A 16,464-nucleotide genomic window follows, 5' to 3' on the forward strand; every position below is an offset into this window, starting at 1 on the left:
TGTCAAATCTCTGAATATTACCGAAGAATGATTATTGATAAGAAAATAATTACTGTGATTCTTCAGTTTCTCCCGGCGTATTTGTTGCTCGAACAGTCCACGGGTATACTGCCGGTTCATAGTGTCCAACGGGCACAATATTTCGCCGGTCAGACATGTCGCCATCGTCAGGTGCGCTGACGAACTGAGCTCCTGAGACCCGCCCGCAGTTCGTCGGCGCAACTGACGATGGCGACATGTCTGACCGGCGAAATATTGTGCCCGTTGGACACTATGAACCGGCAGTATACCCGTGGACTGTTCGAGAAAAATTATTACTGATTGTATTAAACAGCTGGCATGTGATTCTTGTTAATAACTTTGTTCTTAAATTTTAAACTGTTTTCAGCGAAAAAAAGTGCTTTGTTGTCAGATGCAGCGATATTTGAGACATCGTTTTCTACTTTGTTCCTTTATCTACTTTCGTATATTTGCATTGCCGTGAAGATAAAATGTGAACACTAACATAGAAAGCCGGCCGCGGTGGTCTCGCGGTTCTAGGCGCGCAGTCCGGAACCGCGCGACTGCTACGGTCGCAGGTTCGAATCCTGCCTCGGGCATGGATGTGTGTGATGTCCTTAGGTTAGTTAGGTTTAAGTAGTTCTAAGTTCTAGGGGACTGATGACCACAGCTGTTAAGTCCCATAGTGCTCAGAGCCATTCTGAACTAACATAGAAAAGTTTTAATGACAAACAATCGATGCCCAAGACGCTGAAATCGTTCGATTCCAGTGCCATTCGATTCCCAGAGATTCTTGGACTCGGAGAATCATCACTACTTAAAATCAGTAGTATGGTATAAGTAAAAGTACTACCTGCTACACTTTATTTCAAGAATTGCTTTTAAACTTCAGTCTCTTTAATACGTACTACCCAAAGAACCAACCTCATTAAAAATATGTAGTTATGTTTAGAGTCCAAGTTATTTCTCCTGATAACTCTTCCCTTACTCTCAAGCAACTTCTTCAACTTGGTTACTCAACCACTACAGACGCAGTGTTGCAAAACAGCTTTTCCAATACAGAATGCCAGCTTAATTTATTTTTTTTACAAGTGCCGATTATCAGTCTTTTAAATGCGTAAATGGGCGGGCATTCATGAATTTTGGGCGTTTTCCCAGGCTTTTATCCTGGGAATTGGCGCCACATTATAAATGGCCAGGCATTTTACATCAGTGCGTCAGACCACCACAAGGAAGCACCGCCACACTCTTCAGTCCATCTGAACCCCTTAACATCTCCTTCTGCCACCCGAGAGCAAATAATAGACTCCTTGCAACATTCTTCGTCTTCCTGCTCAATTGGTCGGAGGCTAGCAGCAGCCGGACTAGAGTAACTGCCGTTAACGTCGCAACACAAAGGGCTGCTTCTTCTACATCTACATTTATACTCCGCAAGCCACCCAACGGTGTGTGGCGGAGGGCACTTTACGTGCCACTGTCATTACCTCCCTTTCCTGGTCCAGTCGCGTATGGTTCGCGGGAAGAACGACTCCCGGAAAGCCTCCGTGCGCGCTCTAATCTCTCTAATTTTACATTCGTGATCTCCTCGGGAGGTATAAGTAGGGGGAAGCAATAAATTAGATACCTCATCCAGAAACGCACCCTCTCGAAACCTGGACAGCAAGCTACACCGCGATGCAGAGCGCCTCTCTTGCAGAGTCTGCCACTTGAGTTTGTTAAACATCTCCGTAACGCTATCACGCTTACCAAATACCCCTGTGACGAAACGCGCCACTCTTCTTTGGATCTTCTCTATGTCCTCTGTCAACCCGATCTGGTACGGGTACTCAAGTATAGGTGGAACGAGTGTTTTGTAAGCCACCTCCTTTGCTGATGGACTACATTTTCTAAGGACTCTCCCAATGAATCTCAACCTGGTACCCGCCTTACCAACAATTAATTTTATATGATCATTCCACTTCAAACCGTTCCGCACGCATACTCACAGATATTTTACAGAAGTAACTGCTACCAGTGTTTGTTCCGCTATCATATAATCATACAATAAAGGATCCTTCTTTCTATGTATTCGCAATACATTACACTTGTCTGTGTCAAGGGTCAGTTGCCACACCCTGCACCCAGTGCCTATCCGCTGCAGATCTTCCTGCATTTCGCTGCAATTTTCTAATGCTGCAACTTCTCTGTATACTACAGCATCATCCGCAAAAAGCCGCATGGAACTTCCGACACTATCTACTAGGTCATTTATATATATTGTGAAAAGCAATGGTCCCATAACACTCCCTTGTGGCACGCCAGACGTTACTTTAACGTCCGTAGACGTCTCTCCATTGAGAACAACGTGCTGTGTTCTGTTTACTAAAAACTCTTCAATCCAGCCACACAGCTGGTCTGATATTCCGTAAGCTCTTACTTCCTTTACCAGGCGACAGTGCGGAAATATATCGAACGCCTTCCGGAAGTCAAGGAAAATGGCATCTACCTGGGAGCCTGTATCTAATATTTTCTAGGTCCCATGAACAAATAAATCGAGTTGGGTCTCACACGATCGCTGTTTCCGGAATCCACGTTGATTCCTACAGAGCAGATTCTGGGTTTCCAGAAATGACATGATACGCGAGCAAAAAAACATGATCTAAAATTCTACAACAGATGGATGTCAGAGATGTAGGCCTATAATTTTGCGCATCTGCTCGACGACCCTTCTTGAATGGCAGAGTGACATGGAAGCTTGAACTGCTGCTGAATGGTGTCGCATCGTGCTCAGAAATGAATCGCCTTTCTACAGTATTCCAGATGATCATCATCGGCTAGTGTGGCTAAAGCTTAGGGAGAGGTTCCATTCTTCCGTTGCTGGAGTGCTATTCTTTCCTGGAGTGGGGAGTCATCGGATATGACTTCAGTCTGCGGCTGGTAGTGACTGAGAGAACAAAGGCACATCACAAACGTCCTGCCTCCTCGTGTGTCACCTCTCATGTGTCTTTCCTGTGTTGCCAATTGTCAATGTGACATTGCTCGTCCATAAATGGGACGTCTCTCTACGAAATGTCTTCCTGATGTTGAGGTATCCCGTGGCCGACAAGATCCCCCGATCTGGCCCCGACAACAGATTAGTGGGACTAGCTTGGACATCAACTCTATCGCAGAGTCAATATCCATGACGTCGAGGATCAGTTATAAAAATTGTGGACTAGGTTACCTCAGGAAAGGATGCGATGGCTTTATGACAGCCTCCCCAAACGATACGGTGCATGCATCCAGGGCAGCGGTGGATGCAACGCCGTACTGAAAAGAGTAACCTAGTTATTTGTAAATTTGACACGATTTAGTAATCACTCAAATCGCATCACATACCGCCTCAACCTGTGGAGTTCCATCTCGTTTCCTCTTTACCAAATGGTTCAAAAAATGGTTCAAATGGCTCTGAGCACTGTGGGACTTAACATCTATTGTCATCAGTCGCCTAGAACTACTTAAACCTAACTAACCTAAGGACATCACAAAACACCCTGTCATCACGAGGCAGAGAAAATCCCTGACCCCGCCGGGAATCGAATCCGGGAACCCGGGCGCGGGAAACGAGAACGCTACCGCACGACCACGAACTGCGGACTCCTCTTTACCTTCTGGATCATTTATCTTAACTTGTTACAAGCAGATGCTTGATTGTACACCAGTGACAATGATCTTCAGTTACTCGTTTACCCCAAAATCATGTTTTAATTATGTCATTTGTAAGACGAGTAAATATTTGATATTGCTTTAAGGCCTATATTCTCAGCTGTATTTCTATGGATATTTTACATAAGCTTATTTGAAACTAATAAACTAGTTGAAATTGTCAGAAATAATCTTTCACTCTCCATCAGGATGGACACTGTTTCGAAACTCCCTGCAGATTAGAACTGACTGCGAGATTAGGACTCGAAACAGGGAGCTTGACTTCTTTGGTGTGGCCGCAGTCCTATATTCGTGGCTGAGCCATTACTCAACGATATCTTTTGTTCTTGGAGAGCTGACTGTCTACTTCAATAACATTTCTGTGAAATCTATAGATTACGAGAGAGCTAGGGAAAGAGTTGAGACAGTGACGGAGGATCAAATCTCGTGCCTGGATATCTTAGTCGGTAAGATCACTGTCCGCGAAAGGCAATGTACCGGGTTCGGGTCCCGACCCGCCATACAGTTTCAACTTGGCAGGAAGTTTCCAGCCGAAATTGGAAAATTTTGGCGTATTAATGGTTTTTCGGTGAAGAAAAGCTGCTTTCAAACAAAGCCGTTTCATGTCATATGAAATGATTTGTTTCTTCGTTATTTAGTGAAACTCGACAACAGCGCCGCCTTCGCAGCAACCTGAGAAAACATGCCCTGGAGTCAGAGTTTCGAACGAAAAGCTGGGCAGCCGAAGTGGCGTCAACTCAAAAGACTTGCACCAAGATACAGGTCTACCCGACATTTCACTTAGCTGGAGCTCCAAATCCGTAGACTTTCTTGTAATGATGCAGGCACGAAGTGTCGTGATAAAAGCTTGAGATACTCACCCTTCTGCTGGAGCCATCCTTTGGCGTCTGGTCCGAGGCGACGGTGCCGAAGATGGTGGGCTGGAACACACAAGAAACCAGGATGTCAAGACAGGCAGCTGCTAGGCGCGGGGCGGCAAGCTGGCGGCCAAGCGCGACGAAGGGGTTGCATAGCTCAAGGGGCAGTTGAAAATACAACGCATGGCAGTGAGAATGTTACCATAGAACGTATCGAGGCAAAGCGCGGTTTTTTAAGACGACGTTGGCTGCCTGTTGCACAAAAATTCTATAGTTGTCTTCCCGACAGAAGTATATAATTTTAGATAGAGTTAATGGTTGCACCCGAACCTTCGTAAATAAATGGGTGTCCGACATGGGTGTTTAAGTTTTATTGCATTCTTTTTAACATGTTACGTACATAAGTTCTTATTTTAAGTAACAAATTGAATCAGTTTTCTTAAAGCATTCCAAAGTTCTGCTTTCAGTATTTCAAATACTATCACATCCAGCATTCCATTGCTTCAAGGAACAATTTTGTTTAAATTTATATGATTTACGATGTCAGGCATTTATTAGTGTTTAGCAACTGCAGCGCCCTTTAAGCGCTTGCCTTAGAATGTAATTCATTTTCAGTTAGCCTTTCCGTTTTATTTCACGCTATAGACAGATTTGCCCATATCGGACCAGATGCAGATTTCCATTTAGTGTTCAGATTTAACACCTTTGTCGAAACGGATAGTCGTCCAGAAAGAGTGGGCTGGTCATCTACGTTGAAAAAACAGAATATTTTAAGCATCTGAAGGAGAGAAACACCGGTCAAGTGTTGGAAATTTGACGACTGCACAAAACTGAGACGCAATGAGAGATTCGCCAACTATGAAGCCGAAGATGGAACAAATATTTGGCACCAGGTTTAGTAAAAAATTGAAGAAACGAACTTCAAGTATTGTTACATGACAAGAATGCCTTTCTACTCTTTACGGTACAGTTGAAGCTAAGCCATCAAGGTTGCCACCAATAAGAGGACACAACGGCGTCCCAGGAGGAATGGTCATTATTCAGGTATATGATAGGAGCGATCATTCGAAGCAAAACAGACTAGTTCAACATGGGATCTAAAATGCGTCCATTAACAGCTATGAGCACTTCTTCATCTTAGATGCCCTGAAACAATTGTCTTCTACTGCTAGCTCTTTGCTTTCCATGTTTTTGGAGGAGGTAGTATGAACCGTGACAAGAAAAAAATGTCTAGTAAACTTGGATTCAGAGATGCATACGTTAAGAGCTATGAGAACATTTTCAGCAGAAGAGATGTGTTTCACACTATCAAAGATGAGGAAGTGCTCACAGTTCGTAAGGTATCCGTTTCAGAGACCATATTTACTATTGTTTTTTGCATCGAATGATCATTCCTGTCATACTCCTGAATGCTGACCATTCCGCCTGGGCCACTCTGTATTACGATTATTGCGATCAGCAACCGGACGGCAGTACAACGATCGGAAACCGATACTTACATGGTGACAAAAGTCAAATTTAATATTTTCTAAAATGAGCATTAAAGAGATCAGTCTGGGATCAATGAGTATTTGACAGTGAGTTGTGGAAGATCAGAAAGAACAGGGAGCTCTTACAAACTCTTGAAAGCATTGACCTTAAACAGAATTCCGTTGAGCAAAGCACTACAGCGGACAAGACACTACTAGAAATCCGTGAAGCAATGCTCGCAGCGCTTTGTTTATAAAATATTTGCCAAACGCGACCACTGAGAAAGCCCGAAATATGCTGGCGGGATAAAAGAATTGGAGACGTGGAGATTTTGTGCATTGAGCAGGGCTCACGACCGCTGGAGAAATTAAATAGCCGTATGTCCCGGAGCTGCTGACGAGTAAAAAAGATCCGAAGTAATGTTCTGGTGTCGGGGTAATCATTGTCTACGTGACGCCTTTTGCAGAACACTCATATAAACAGCTTCTTCTCGAAGAGTAGAACAATTTTATGTTCTCAACTTTGGTTTGCAGTTGTTAGTTCCTGATTTTGTTTTTGTCTGCTCCTACATTTCAAGTTTTTTAAGTACTGTCAGTTTCTGTTTTTATCTTCCGCTACATTTAGAGTTTTTAAAGTGCTGTTAGTTGCACTTTTTCAGAAGTAATTAAACAATTTTAATGACGTACACCTTTATAACATTCTTCTAACATGTAGCATTCTTTAGGAGGGCTCATTAACACATCAATAAACACACACACACACACATTGCTTTTATTGATCTTCAAAAAGAAGCTTCACAAGATGATGACGACTCGTAATATCCGAAACATCTAATAAATACGATAAAAAGTTTATATCAGCACACGATTATCACTTAACCGGAAAATTATTCATGAGATACCAGCTTAGAAAGGAGTACGACAAAGCTCCTGTATCTGCCCAACCCTGTCCAGCATTTGCATGCTTAAAGTAATGCCTATACGGTGAACAGAATTCTAAAAGATAAACCCCTAGACAGAACTCTTCTAAATAACTTAATGCATGTTGACGATGCAGTGATGCTAGCAGATAAAGAAGAGGAGCTTCAGAAAGGAATTTAGTTATTGAAACAAATGCGGGCGAAATTTCAGATGCAGATGTCAACAGTAAAACCTACCAGAACTTCCTTCACAAGGAAAGAACGTATCAGAACAAAAATAGTGACAGATCAGAATATTTTTAGAACATATAAACCAGTTTAATTGCCTATGATGTGAGGTGGCAAGTGTACAGCAAAGATATATAAATTAAGCTTAGTAAATTCAGCCGAGTGTGTGAAATAATTAACAGCAACGTTAAAAAAAGAAAACAAGAAATATACTAGAATTCTACGAAACTGTTGTTTTCGTCCCCACACTGCTCTATGGAAGCGAGACCCAGGTGATTACCAAAAAGCAAGACAGTCGTATTCAGGAACAAGAAATGAAATTCTTGAGAAGAGTTAAGGGTTGCACAATAGAATACGGAGTAAGGTATCAAGATTTGAGAGAACTAAAAATGTTTAGTTGAAATGATAAATTTCTAGGTTATAGAAGAAAATGGAGCGAACTCCTAGAAAGAATGGAGAATAAGGGACTCCTTTCAAAGGCTAGAAATTGTAGGTGACAAGGAAGAAGACATAGAGGAAGTAAATATGCGTGGATATGTAGTTAACCTGGCTAGGTAGCACAAAAAGTTAAACAGTAGGTAAAGAATGACTTTCCTGAAGCATGCAAATTCGTACTTGGATTTCTGTAGATGGAAATAATTCCGAGACGCGTCATGCTTTCTTGGTGATCATTGAAGTCATTCTTCACTTTTTTTTCCCTTTATTGAGTTTCGATTCCCCCTGAAGAGGGCGGGCTGGCAGCAGCTTATTACGCCGCCTTCAGCCTACAGAATTTGTTTTAAAAAGATGAAGATAATAAAAAATAACAGTTGGCGATAAAATCGGTGACTTAAAGGTAAAATGGCAGAAAATTCTGGAACGTAAAACATAAAACACAGGGTTAATGATGCTAATATAATACACAGGAAGCAGAAAAATAATAGATAGACAATTAAAAAACACGGCGACAGTCTGGTGTCTGTTCGCAAGAGATATAAAATGCACACCCAGCGACAGCATGATTTCTGTTCGCAACACTGTGGAAAGACGCACAACACTGAACACTCACTTAAACACTGCACTAAAAAGTTGGCACAAATATGACATACCACAGCCGAGAGCAGGTGGGGGGAAACTGGACAGATGACGGGAAAAAAAAGGGGGGAAGGAGAGGAAAAGTGAAGAGAGGAGGAGGCTCGCATTCGGAAGGACGACGGTTCAATCCCGCGTCCGGCCATCCTGATTTAGGTTTTCCGTGATTTCCCTAAATCGCTCCAGGCAAATGCCGGGATGGTTCCTTTCAAAGGGCACGGCCGACTTCCTTCCGTAATCCGATGAGACCGATGACCTCGCTGTCTGGTCTCCTTCCCCCCAAACACAACAACAACAACAAGAGAGGAGGAGGAAAGGATCCAATGGAAGATGAGGATCCATAAGAGGGGTAGGGGGTGCTGAGCAGACGTGCCAGGGAGTGGGGAAGGCAGAGGAGGGGAATACAAAAGGACTCGGGGGGGGGGGGGGAGAAAGGAGATAGGGAGAAAACAAAGGATGGAAGGGGGGAGGAAGAGGGAGCCCAGGGAAAGGACGGAGGAAAGGAGGGGGGTGAGGATCAGAGAAGATAGGAGGGATAAATGGAGGGAGAGAGGGCATCATCCGGGAGGGGGAGTTGATGGAAGCCACCTTGGGAAAGGAGATGAAGGGTGTAGAGATGGAGGGTAGGGGGGACACAACAGTGAAGACGTGGCAGGGGGCAGGGGCAGGGGAGAGGAGAGGAGCAACCAGGGGGTGACGGGGTTCAAGGCGGCGGGAGGTGTAGAGGATGCGGATATGTTCGAGGAATAGGAGCAGATGGGGGAAAGGAATGAAGTCTTAGAGGATCCGCGTGGGGTACGGGAGGCGTATACAGATGGCGAGGTGGAGTGCATGACGCTCAAGGATCTGGAGGGACTTATAGAATTTGGGGGGGGGGGCAGACATCCAGGCAGGACTGGCATAACAGAGGATGGGATGGATTAAGGATTCGTAGGTGTGGTGGATGGTAGAGGGGTGCAACCCCCATGTCCGGCCAGAGAGGAGTTTGAGGAGTCGGAGGTGGTTGTGGGCTTTGGATTGGATGGAGCAGAGATGAGGGATCCAGGTGAGGTGACGGTCAATGGTGAGGCCAAGGTAGGTGAGGGTGGGGGTGAGGCGGACAGGACGGGCGCAGACAGTAAGGGAGAAATCCAGGAGCCGGAAGGAGCGAGTGATACGACCTACGACGATTGCCTGGGTCTTGGAAGGACGGATTTTCAGGAGCCACTGGTTACACCATGCAGCAAAAAGGTCAAGGTTGGGACCGTTGGAGGGTAGGAGCGAGGGCGAGGAATGCGGTGTCATCAGCATATTGCAAGAGGTGTACTGGAGGGGGGGGGGGGGGGGTTGGGGCATATCTGCCGTGTACAGGAGGTAGAGGAGAGGGGAGAGGACAGAGCCCTGGGGCACACCTGCAGAGGGGTAGAAGGTGTGGGAATTGGCATTATGGGTGGTAACATAGGAGGGGCGGCAGGAGAGGAAGGAGGCCATCAGATGGATGTAGTTGATAGGAAGGGCGTAGGTTTGGAGCTTAAACAGGAGACCGGGATGCCAGACACGGTCGTAGGCCTTTTCGAGGTCCAGGGAGACAAAAATGGCGGAGCGACGGGAGTTAAGCTGGAGGGAGAGGAGATGAGTGAGGCGGAGGAGTCGGTCATCGGCAGAGAAGGAAGGTTGAAAGCCACATTGGGTGTCAGGGAGGAGGTGGTTTTGGTGGAGGTGGTGATTGATGCGCCGGGAAAGGATGGATTCCGAGAGCTTGCCGAACACCGATGTGAGACAGATAGGACGATAGGAAGAGGCATCAGATGGAGGCTTGTTGGGTTTGGAGAACATCAGGATAAGGGAGGTTTTCCACAGGTCGGGATAGAAGCCAGTGGCAAGGATGACATTGTAGAGGGTGGCAAGGATTGAAAGGAAGGAGGGAGGGCAGTGTTTGAGGTGGCGGTAGGTAATGCAGTCGTGGCCAGGAGCAGTGTTGCGTTTAGTGCGGAGTGTGAGGCTGATGTCCTGTGGAGAGATGGGAGTGTTGAGTGCAGATGGTGGTGTGTGTCCCAAGTACTGGAAGCTAGGAGCAAGTGGAGGAGCAGAGGTATTCGTACGGTCCATGACGTCAGGGAAGAGGGAATAATCAAAGTGGGGATCATCTGGAATGGAAAAAACATCGGAGAGGTGAGAGGCAAAGTGGTGGGCCTCACTGAGGTTGTCAGGAAAGGGACGCTCATTAAGGAGGAGAGGGTACTGGGAGGTGGGGCGGTTCCCAGTAAGGCGGTGGAAAGCAGACCAATACTTGGAAGATCATTCTTCACCAGCTGTACGACTCTTTATGCAACCTAGCCAGCTTAATTAGAGATGTACTCATATTCACTAGAATGGTCGCCAGCGTGTTACGTTACTTTATGTCACACCTTCACTAAACAGAGGATGCGTACTGCAACAGGCAATTTTGTCTAAAACCTGGAGAGCAGAAGATAAATAAGCAATAAACTCGATGCTGCAGATAAGTGTGTGGCGGGGCGCCACCAGCCGTGGTCCGGGCTGCCTGCTGTAGACGGCACCGAGGCCGCGACCAGAGAGATCAGTCTGCGGAAGTGACGAAACGTGGAGTGGCTGAGAGGGCGGTGGCGGGGGAGGGGCAGCCACTCAGCCCCGCAATTTCCAGGCACTCCGGCGGCTCCAGCCACGGCCGCCGCATTTTTCACGGTTCAGCTCTGGAGGGCTCTCAGTGCTGCTGGGGGACGTAAAACAGCGCAGCCATTTTTATAGCCCGGCGACAAATATCCGCAACGTAAACCATTAGCGGCGGAGTGCGGCTGGCGGCTGCGCTTCAAAAATGGCTGCTGGGCCGCCGCCGGCGAGCGATGAAGTCATTGTCGGTTATCGCAGGGCAGCAAAAGGTCGCACTAGAATGGAGGTGCTCTCGCTTGGGTCCGCAATTCCGTTAGACGCTTTAGGGAAGAGTGTCTGTGAAGAACGGAGATGGCATGTAAAACTGGACGACCTCGAAGATGAATTCTGCCTCTCCAACTATATTAAGACAACTGCTCATGTCGCAAAGTATTGAGGCTCAGAAAAATAACTTCTTAGCCAGAAGACGAGTTCTAGCCAGCCATCAATATCTGTGGTTCAAAGTACTGGGTTGTTAATGCTGCTTCTCAAAGAGGTCCAGTGTGGGCTGTTGTTATCGTATGGCAACGAAAATTGGTAGATATTCTAATGTGTTGAAGCGGAATCAATTTACGAGGAAAAAAATTAGTTCAAATTTTCGCCACCAGGCGCAGATCTGGCGCCGTGAATGCAAGAAAAACGTATAGAAATGTTTCCACACGTAATGGATTAGGAATGGGAGGTGGGCAGAAAAGGTCAAACAAGTGAGACAGGCTAATTATTTTATTATCAACCGCTGCTTACACATTTCCTTCAATATGAGCAGCGCAGACGTCGACGAGATGCTATATTGCGCGAGATTTCCACCTGGTGGCCGAAATTGCAACTAATTTCTTTCCAGCATAAATCGGCTCTGAGCACTATGGGTTTTAGCTTCTGAGGTCATCAGTCACCTAGAACTACTTAAACCCGACTAGCCTAAAGACATCACACACATCCTTGCCCGAGGAAGGATTCGAACCTGCGACCGTAACGGTCGCACGCTTCCAGACTGTAGCGCCTAGAACCGCTCGATCACTCCGGCCGGCCCATAAATAGGTTGCGCATTCAAATGGTTCAAATGGCTCTGAGCATTATGGGACTTAACATCTGAGGTCACCAGTCCCCTAGAACTTACTACTACTTAAATCTAACTAACCTAAAGACATCACACACATCCATGCCCGAGGCAGGATTCCAACCTGCGATCGTAGCGGTCGCGCGGTTCCAGACTAGCGCCTAGAACGCTCGGTCACACCGGCCGGCGGTTGCGCATTAACGCATAAGCATATCTACAACGTTTTTCTGGGATACGATAATTTCAGCCCACACCGGACCGCCATGAATAGCTGCATTTTAATTACACAGGGTGTTTGAGAAGTTATGGTCAATATTCAGGGATATGACAGGAATGACCATTCGAAACAAAAAAGTCAAATAAATATGGGCTCTAAAAAGCATATTTTAAGAGCTGCGAGCAATCCTTACCGTGAAACAAATCTCTTCGACTACATGCTTTTTGCCTTCCCTATTTTGGAAAGATGTAGTATGGACCAAAACAAGAAAAACAGTCCAGTAAATATGGGCTTTAAAATGCATACCTTAAACGTTTTGTGCACTTGTTCATTAGAGAACAAGCACTCGTAGCTCTTAAGGTATGAATTTTAGAGCACATGTTTACTGACTATTGTTTCTAGTTTTCGTCTATACCACCTGTTCCCAAAATATGGAAGGCAAAGAACTTGGAGTAGAAGCGATCAGTTTCACTGTACCGAAGATCAGGGATTGCCCACAGCCATTAAAATATGCGTTTTAGAGTCCATATTTATTTGACTTTTTTGTTTCGAATGGTCATTGCTGTCATATCCGTGAGTATTGACCATCACTTCTGAAACACCACGTATATAACCTCCCGTCACGAGGGATGCGGCCAGATCAGCTGAGAGACGTCAGGACTCCGTCCTGGGTCTACTAGTTGCCTCCACGTGTTGTCTTATTGTTATTATTTATTTTGCATAGTGAACACACTTTAGTATTAGACAATGCCACTAACGTAAAACAGGTAAAACAAAGCATGTGAATGGAATGCAAGACTTTTCAAAAACAACGGTCCACGCTGTGAACAGCCTTACCTACAGAAATCCAAGAAACCACGGTCCAGAGCGAAGCAATAAATGTACTACGTCTTGTCGAGCATGTTGAACACGATTGTGCATCTGTCGAACTTGGGATCAAATACAGGACCAGTGACACTTTTACTATCGTTCACGACAAGCAGTTGGGGCCCTCACGTCCATCATCCAGCAGTAATGAGTCTGTTCTCGTCGGAGTTCACAGGCGGAGGTCTTTTCTGTACCCGCACGGCTCTAGACTCATTTACACTGCATGATGGACTTGGTGGCCGATACCGCTCGTAGCAACGGATACTAATAGTCCCACCGGTGCTGTTATTTGATTCCAAGATCTGGAAGTTGGACAGGATAACAGTTTATTTATAGCTTCGTTTTGGAAGGTGACTTCTTGGATTTTTGTAAATAAGGCTGCCCGGAATGCCCAACGCCGTTTTCAAAAAGTCTTGCACTCCATATCGCACTCTTTGTTTTACATGTTTTACGTTAGTGCCATTGTCTTATATTAGCAAAGTACTGTCTAATAATATCGTGTGAAAATAAAAGAGCAGCTGGTGCGGTTATTTAATTGCAGATATACTACTTACTCCAGCATGCATCTGGAGTAAGTTGAACACGGTGTTAAAATGGGAGAAATTATGGCCCAGACAGATTGGATACCGACAGTATTTCTCAGCGCGTACCACTTTCGAATGTGATAGGAAGTCGAAAAATGAGGACTCTTCGCCACACACCACAATGTGGCTTGCGGAGTAGAGACTTAGGTGTAAAATGAGTGGCATTCGATGTTAACCAGCGACCATACAAAACAGCGAAGTACCATCTGGATAATTGCTGCAAAACTTCTACACATAAAATAAATTAACGTCATTGGGCTGGGTTTCTGTCTGTATGTTCGGGATAATGTCAGGAACTACTGTAGGGATCTTGATACGATGTTCACTAATACAGTGAGTTACCAGGTAGGTTTGTGTACACGATTCATTGTTGTTGCTGTGGTCTTCAGTCCTGAGACTGGTTTGATGCAGCTCTCCATGCTACTCTATCCTGTGCAAGCTTCTTCATCTCCCAGTACTTACTGCAACCCACATCCTTCTGAATCTGCTTAGTGTACTCATCTCTTGGTCTCCCTCTACGATTTTTACCCTCCACGCTGCCCTCCAATACTAAATTGGTGATCCCTTGATGCCTCAGAACATGTCCTACCAACCGATCCCTTCTTCTGGTCAAGTTGTGCCACAAACTTCTCTTCTCCCCAATCCTATTCAATACTTCCTCATTAGTTATGTGGTCTACCCATTTAATCTTCAGCATTCTTCTGTAGCACCACATTTCGAAAGCTTCAATTCTCTTCTTGTCCAAACTATTTATCGTCCATGTTTCACTTCCATACATGGCTACACTCCATACAAATACTTTCAGAAACGACTTCCTGACACTTAAATCTATACTCGATGTTAACAAATTTCTCTTCTTCAGAAACGCTTTCCTTGCCATTGCCAGCCTACATTTTATATCCTCTCTACTTCGACCATCATCAGTTATTTTGCTCCCCAAATAGCAAAACTCCTTTACTACTTTAAGTGCCTCATTTCCTAAGCTAATTCCCTCAGCATCACCCGACTTAATTAGACTACATTCCATTATCCTTGTTTTGCTTTTGTTGATGTTCATCTTATATCCGCCTTTCAAGACACTGTCCATTCAATTCAACTGCTCTTCCAAGTCCTTTGCTGTCTCTGACAGAATTACAATGTCATCGGCGAACCTCATTCACACGATTCATAACCGTGTATAAGTGTGATTGTTACCTGTTTCATGTCTACGTCTGGAGTGACATCTCGTGCCAGTGGCAGGAGCTACGAGTCGGTTGAACACAGAGGAGGAGGTTTCTGGTGGAAAAATCAATAAAGTAAAACAGCTTCAGGGAGCAACGAAAGTTTAGCAGAATCTATGTAGGACCTGGAAACCGAAAGGTTTGACCACGGGGTTCTTCGTTTGCCTTTTAATCAAGGAGTCATCTGTCAATGACGTGGAAATTCGCCAGAAACAAGGCGTGGTTCGGATTCCACTTTAAACTGTAGGTCCCCTTTCCGCAGTTGGATAAATACATATTTTAAAGACATGCACGTCACAGAAGTGGCGTCCAATTGAAAGACTCGCACCAGGACATTCAGCCACACGAAATTACTTTCGCCAGAATCTAAGATAAAAATTTCACTAAGTCTGGAGGAATAACAGAAAAGATGTGTGGCCATTCGTAATGCAACTGAGGAGTGGTTTTCCTGAAAACCATAGAAAACAAACCCGTGGACTGGCGCCCTCGCGCCCTCTGGAGACCATCCAGCTTGTGTGTGTGTGTGTGTGTGTGTGTGTGTGGAGTGGAGGTGGTGTGTGCTGTGAGCTTCTTCCATTTGCATTTATATGAGCCGGCGAAGTCTGTCACAGCACGTCAGACAGAGGCGCTGGTTAATTTATCGACGCCGCAACAATCGATACTGTCTAATCGGCTTGCTGTGGTGTCGTGCGACTCACATTCTGTAGTGTTCACCCCAAGTGAGGGGAAGCAGGCCCTGAGGGACAGCCCTGATGTGTCGCTAGAGCCAGCTAGAGTCACATGACCCCCGTGCTCAACCAGTGGGAGCTATTCCCCTACACCAACGTTATAAACATGCTACTGGCAACTATTAAAGGAGTGCTCACGTTGATAAGGTGATAATTGTTGAAATGGCTCTGAGCACTATGCGACTTAACTTCTGAGGTCATCAGTCCCCTAGAACTTAGAACTACTTAAAACTGACTAACATAAGGACATCACACACACATCCATGCCCGAGGCAGGATTCGAACCTGCGGCCGTAGCGGTCGCCCAGTTCCACACTGAAGCGCCTAGAACCGCTCGGCCACAACGGCCGGCTGTAATACTCGTACTGCCGGCCGGTGTGGCCGAGCGGTTCTAGACGCTTCAGTCTGGAACCGCGGGACCGCTACGGTCGCAGGTTCGAATCTTGCCTCGGCTCGTGGATGTGTGTGATGTCCTTAGGTTAGTTAGGTTTAAGTAGTTCTAAGTTCTAGGGGACTGATGACCTGAGATGTTAAGTCCCATAGTGCTCAGAGCCATTTGAACTATTTAATACTTGTACTGAACCAGTTAAATACTTGTTGAAAACTAATTTTTGTGAAGTACATTCACTACAACTTCATCTACTTTCAGTTACGTAGGTAGCAAAAATCGAGTGGAGCGAACCATTATCTTATGACAGTTTCGTAAGGCCAAGATGATCTCCAGAAATGATGAAGTCGTGCTAGCCGCCACTTTCTTGAAGCCGTCAGCCTTCTGACTGGTTTGACTGCTGTCCATCTCTTCCTAACGTGTGCTCGACTTTCTGAGCTAATCTTTTCATCTCCACGTGATTACTACGCACAACACGTCTGTTTAGCATATTCCAGTCTTGGCCTGTCTCTACCGTTTTATACGCCT

General features: G+C 45.5%; 1 protein-coding gene across 1 annotated transcript in view; it reads right to left on the reverse strand.

Annotated features, from left to right (window-relative positions):
• LOC126419637 (class E basic helix-loop-helix protein 22-like) overlaps positions 1-16,464 on the reverse strand; it is a 1,550,160-nt gene that overhangs the window by 384,541 nt on the left and 1,149,155 nt on the right. Inside the window, exon 6 of the mRNA XM_050086829.1 lies at positions 4,545-4,604. Coding sequence (XP_049942786.1) covers positions 4,545-4,604 — 60 coding nt within the window. The remainder of the gene's footprint in view (positions 1-4,544; positions 4,605-16,464) is intronic.

This window comes from Schistocerca serialis, chromosome 1, assembly GCF_023864345.2.
Source record: "Schistocerca serialis cubense isolate TAMUIC-IGC-003099 chromosome 1, iqSchSeri2.2, whole genome shotgun sequence".
Classification (NCBI taxonomy): Eukaryota; Metazoa; Arthropoda; class Insecta; order Orthoptera; family Acrididae; genus Schistocerca; species Schistocerca serialis.